The sequence below is a fragment of the Fukomys damarensis genome, unplaced genomic scaffold, assembly GCF_012274545.1.
Source record: "Fukomys damarensis isolate Sample0158 unplaced genomic scaffold, DMR_v1.0_HiC HiC_scaffold_23, whole genome shotgun sequence".
Classification (NCBI taxonomy): Eukaryota; Metazoa; Chordata; class Mammalia; order Rodentia; family Bathyergidae; genus Fukomys; species Fukomys damarensis.
Genome location: NW_022900935.1, coordinates 1,671,687 through 1,676,595, shown reverse-complemented (window position 1 = coordinate 1,676,595; position 4,909 = coordinate 1,671,687). Strand labels below are relative to the sequence as shown.

The 4,909-nt window shown below is 66.1% G+C and overlaps 1 protein-coding gene across 1 annotated transcript; it reads left to right on the top strand.

Annotated features, from left to right (window-relative positions):
* Positions 1-217: 217 nt before the first annotated feature.
* Positions 218-4,613, top strand: Arhgef19 (Rho guanine nucleotide exchange factor 19; the record flags this gene model as incomplete). The annotated part of the gene is made up of 10 exons (XM_033767961.1): positions 218-381; positions 493-645; positions 757-886; positions 992-1,066; positions 1,162-1,251; positions 1,406-1,566; positions 2,626-2,784; positions 3,136-3,215; positions 3,866-3,970; positions 4,211-4,613. Coding segments are annotated over 10 exons (1,275 nt in total), but the record flags the coding sequence as incomplete, so codon positions are not given.
* Positions 4,614-4,909: the final 296 nt, after the last annotated feature.

Below are 4,909 nucleotides of genomic sequence, written 5' to 3'. Positions count from 1 at the left end.
GGAGGCCCTCGGGAAGATCGGGGCTGGGCAAGGAAAGGGGCGGGGGCGGCCGCTCCCTGGGGGTGCGTGCAGTAGCCCTGGCAGGAGGTAGGGGCTTGGGGTTCGGAGTCAGTCAGGGTTAGGCGAGGGCAGGGACAGGTTGCCTTAGGGCGGGAGGGTCAAGGCCAAGGTCCAGGTGGGCTAGCCGGGCCTCTAGAACCCCGCATCCACTCTCCTCCAGGCCAAGTTTGAGCTGATCACCTCCGAGGCCTCCTACATCCACAGCCTGTCGGTGGCTGTGGGCCACTTCCTGGGCTCCGCTGAGCTGAGCGAGTGTCTGGGGGCGCAGGACAAGCAGTGGCTATTTTCCAAACTGCCTGAGGTCAAGAGCACCAGCGAGAGGTGACTGGGTGGTCTGGCCTGGCCCAGTGGAACCAAGCCCGTGGTGGGCAGGGCCCCCAGATCTGGGTTCTAGGCCTTCGCTCTGAGGCCTGCCGCCCCCACCCTGCCCAGGTTCCTGCAGGACCTGGAGCAGCGTCTGGAGGCGGATGTGCTGCGCTTCAGCGTCTGCGATGCGGTGCTGCACCACTGCCCGGCCTTCCGCCGCGTCTACCTGCCCTACGTCACCAACCAGGCGTACCAGGAGCGCACCTACCAGCGCCTGCTGTAGGGCCGGGGCCCTGGGGGAGGGGAGGCTGGACTGGGTGCTGGTGACGCAGTCCCGGAGCTCGGGAGTTCAGGCCCACCCGGGCCTTCAGACCTTTCTCCCCGCTCCAGCCTGGAGAACCCCAAGTTCCCTGGCATCCTGGCCCGCCTGGAGGAGTCTCCCGTGTGCCAGCGGCTGCCCCTTACCTCCTTCCTCATCCTGCCCTTTCAGAGGATCACCCGCCTCAAGATGCTGGTGGAGGTACCCAGAGGCCATGGGGCGGGGCCGGGAGTCAGGTGACCAGGGCGGGGCCCGGTCTGGGAGGCCGAGCCTCCTCACTGCCCTGCCCCGGGTCTCACCCCCCAGAACATCCTGAAGCGGACTGCGCAGGGCTCCCAGGACGAAGACATGGCCACCAAGGCCTTCAATGCGCTCAAGGAGGTGAGCTTGTCTGGGTGGGGCTGCTGGGCTCCCAAAGGCTCCCCAGGGCAACTCGGGGGCTGGGGGGCTGCGAGTGACCTCCCTGGTCCCCCCAGCTGGTGCAGGAGTGCAACGCCAGTGTGCAGTCCATGAAGAGGACGGAAGAACTCATCCACCTGAGCAAGAAGATCCACTTTGAGGGCAGGGTGTGTGCCCAGCTGGTGGTTCGGGTACACGGGCCACCCTCGCTCCCTCCTCCCCTGGCCAACCCTTCACACCCACGCCCCAGCCGGACCCTGTGCTCCCCGCCAAGAACCCGTGGGCCTCACCCCCCTGCCCTTACCTGCTCCTCCTCCCCAGATCTTCCCACTGATCTCTCAGGCCCGCTGGCTGGTCCGGCACGGGGAGCTGGTGGAGCTGGCACCACTGCCCGCGGCGCCGCCTGCCAAGCTGAAGCTGTCCAGCAAAGCCGTCTACCTGCACCTGTTCAATGATTGCCTGCTGCTGTCCCGGCGGAAGGAGTGAGTCGGGTGGCTGGGGGAACGGGAACCGGGCTTCCTTCTCCACCGCGGGGCTCGCCACCCGTGGGGCTGCCGGGGCAGCTGAACCCCGGAGGCTCCCCCGGGCTGGCCTGCTTTCCAGGGGGGCGTGGAGGTCCGGCCGTGCTCTGAGCTTGGCCGGTGAGAGCGGAGAGGGTGCGCAGCCGAGTCCAGGCTCCACAGCGCTCGGTGCCAGCCGCAGGGCCTGTCCCCCTCAGCCCTCAGCTCCCTCGCTAGGAAGGAGACTCGCTTGCTAGTCCTGAGGGCAGGGAGCCCGGGACACAAGAAGCCGGGAGGTGGCCAGCTCTGTCTGCTGCCCGGCTCCAGGCTCTTCCCACTGCACTGCCCTGCCTCCCGTCTTCAAAAGAGACGCCACACAGGGAGACCCCTCGCTCCGTCACAGCCGTGACTGCCCGGACTGCTGGGGTTTTCATGGAACGGTGCACAGGTTTCCCCTAGTGTGGGAATCCGTAAGGCTTCACCATGCAAGGAACGTTTGGGTTTTAAAGGACAAGCAGGAGCTTTCCAGGTAGAGAGGTGGTTTGGAGGAGGGACTGCAGCAAAGTCACAGAAGAGCGTGTCTGGGGAGCGACAAAGCCTAGGGCAGCCAGACTTGCAGAGAAGGGCAGCAGAGGGAAACGGGGCTGTTGGGCGCCAAGAGTAGAGAGGTGGGACTCACGTGAGGCTCGCGGGGAGCACGGAGAAAGGCCGAGGAGTGACGCGGTGCTGCTGCCGGCTTGGGGTGGGCTAGAGAGGCAGGCACTGGAAGCTGTCCTCTGTGTGCGCGCAGGAGCTCGGGAGGTGGCGGGAGCCTCAGGTGAGTGGACTCTGGGGACAGGGAGGAGGACGAAATCCAGAGTCACCTCCGCTTCCAGCAGGACCAGCGGGGGTGGGGCTCCGTCCCCTCGTGGGGACCTTGCTGGCTTCTCAGGCTATGACGCCCTGTGCAGCCGCGTTCCCTGGGGAGGCTGCTGGAGGGCACCACTTCTCCTCCCTCCTTCACCTCGCTGGACCCGGCTGACCCGCCCTCCCCGTCCCCAGGCTGGGGAAGTTTGCCGTCTTCATCCACGCCAAGATGGCGGAGCTGCAGGTCCGGGACCTGAGCCTGAAGTTGCAGGGCATCCCTGGCCACGTGTTCCTCCTGCAGCTGCTCCCCAGGCAGCACGCCAAGCACCAGTTCCTGCTGCGGGCCCGCACGGAGTGAGTCGGGCTGCGCTGGGAGGCGGGACCCCCCAGTGCCTGGGCGGACAGCGAGGCCAGGGGGCAGAGCAGTGTGTACACCCTGGCAAGAGGTGCCAAAGAGTCTGGCCCTCCCTGCCTCTGGGCCCCTCCTGGCGTCAGCCCCTGGGCCTCTTTACCTCTGGCTTCAGGTCCTGCGCTCAGGGCTGGGTGGGACCCCAGGGTTGGGCCCGTGGTGGGGAGCAGACCTTCCAGGGCCTGGGGCCCACACCTCATTCCCAGTCCCCGGCCCCAGTCCCCGGCCCCAGCCCCAGCCCCATGGTGGAGAGCTGTGCTGAGCCCATTGTGACAGCGAGGTCTCTCCCTCCCCAGAAGTGAGAAGCAGCGATGGATCTCAGCCCTGTGCCCCTCCAGCAGCCGGGAGGACAAGGAGGTCATCGGTGAGGGGGAAGGTAGTAGCCTGCCACCCCTGCTCCCTACATTTCCTGTCTCATGGAAAGAGCTGAGGGCCTAGCATGGGGCAGTTTCTCTGGCTTGGCCTGAGAGCCCCACTGAATCTGGGGGTGAGGCCACTACTCTGGACAGCTGTCAGCAAAGTCCCCTGGCAAGTAACCCTTGACCCTAAAGGATGAGGTGAGGCAGCCAAGGACAGCTCTAGAGAGTACTTCTAGCGGAAAGAGCTGCCAGTGCAAAGGCCCTGAGGCAGGAGGGCATTGGGGTGGTTTGGGGAACAGCAAGGAGACCAGCGTGGCTGGAGCTGCATGTGCAGGACAGAGGAGGAAGGAGAGGATGAGGCTGGTAAGGGGACAACGCCAGACCTTGCAGGGCCTTGCAGGCCTGGGAAGGACTTTAGAGTGGGAGGCGCTGGAGGGTTTGAAACTGTGGAGTCGCGTGGCTGGAATGCGAGTTGAGGATATGCAGGAGGGAGCACCAGATGGTGTCAGGGCACCCATTCATGAGCGGAGCTGGGGGCAGTCGGACATGGGCCGGAGGTCAAGAGCAACATCTGAGCCAGGAAGGGAGAGCCCTGGGCTGTGCTTCGGGTGGGCGGGGCCGGGAAGCAGGTGGACGCGGGACCACCTGACCCTCCCTGTGGCGGCAGACCGCGCCCAGGTTCAGTGTGTCAGGACATACAAGGCCTTGCAGCCCGATGAGCTGACCCTGGAGAAGACGGACATCCTTGCGGTACGGATGCGGACCAGTGACGGTGAGCCGGGCTTCCTGGGAGGCGGCTCCATGGCAAAGCCACCCCAGGGAAAGGCCACAGCATGCAGGAATCCAGTTAGACAGGGGGGACTTCCTGCACAGACTGTAGGATGGAGCGGGGACACCCTTCTCAGAGAAGTCGGGAAAGACCGGTCAGAAGTTCATCTCTGAAGGCAGGGTGAGGCTGTCGTGAGGTCACCAGGCCTGGTGCCACTGAGGCCGCCCTCGGCTGTGTCCCCAGGCTGGCTCCAGGGGGTCCGCCTGGCCGATGGCGAGAAGGGCTGGGTGCCCCAGGCCCACGTGGAGGAGATCAGCAGCCTCAGTGCCCGTCTCCGCAACCTCCGGGAGATCGAGCGGGTCACGAATGCTGCCAGCAAGCTGGGGGAGCCCCCCGCGTGAGGGGCTCGGCTCTGTGCCCAGCCGCCTGACAGCTCCGTGTGGCTGCGACGTCCCCAAGCGCAGGCCACCACTGCCGGCCTCTCTGCCTGTGGCCCCGGCCTCAAGGGCCCATGCCCGGTGCAAGACTGGACCCCTGAGGGTCCCCCTTCCTGTACACTCTGCAGTATCCATTCGGGAGGGCTGTGGACAGCTTATTCCTCGGGCGTGGGCGCCACGGCAGGTCTCGCTCCCTCCTGTGCCTTCCTCCCTGCTGAGTCACGGTCCCGGCACAGGGCTGTGCTGGGACGCTCGGGGCTGATGGGTGCTGGGACCTGCGCATCTCCGGAGCCTTCCTCCCCAGCTCCTCTCCTGCCTCGGGTGGAGCTGAGGCACGGTGCCCTCCCGGCCCCGGCCCCCCTGGACCGGGAGCATCCCCAGCTGCCGCCCCTGGAACTGGCCTTTCCCAGAATTCTGTTCACCCCGAGAGTGACCAGGGCCGGAGGGGCTGTGTAGCGGGCCGCTTTCGGCTGCAGTAACACAGTCTCAGCTCTGAACTGTCTTA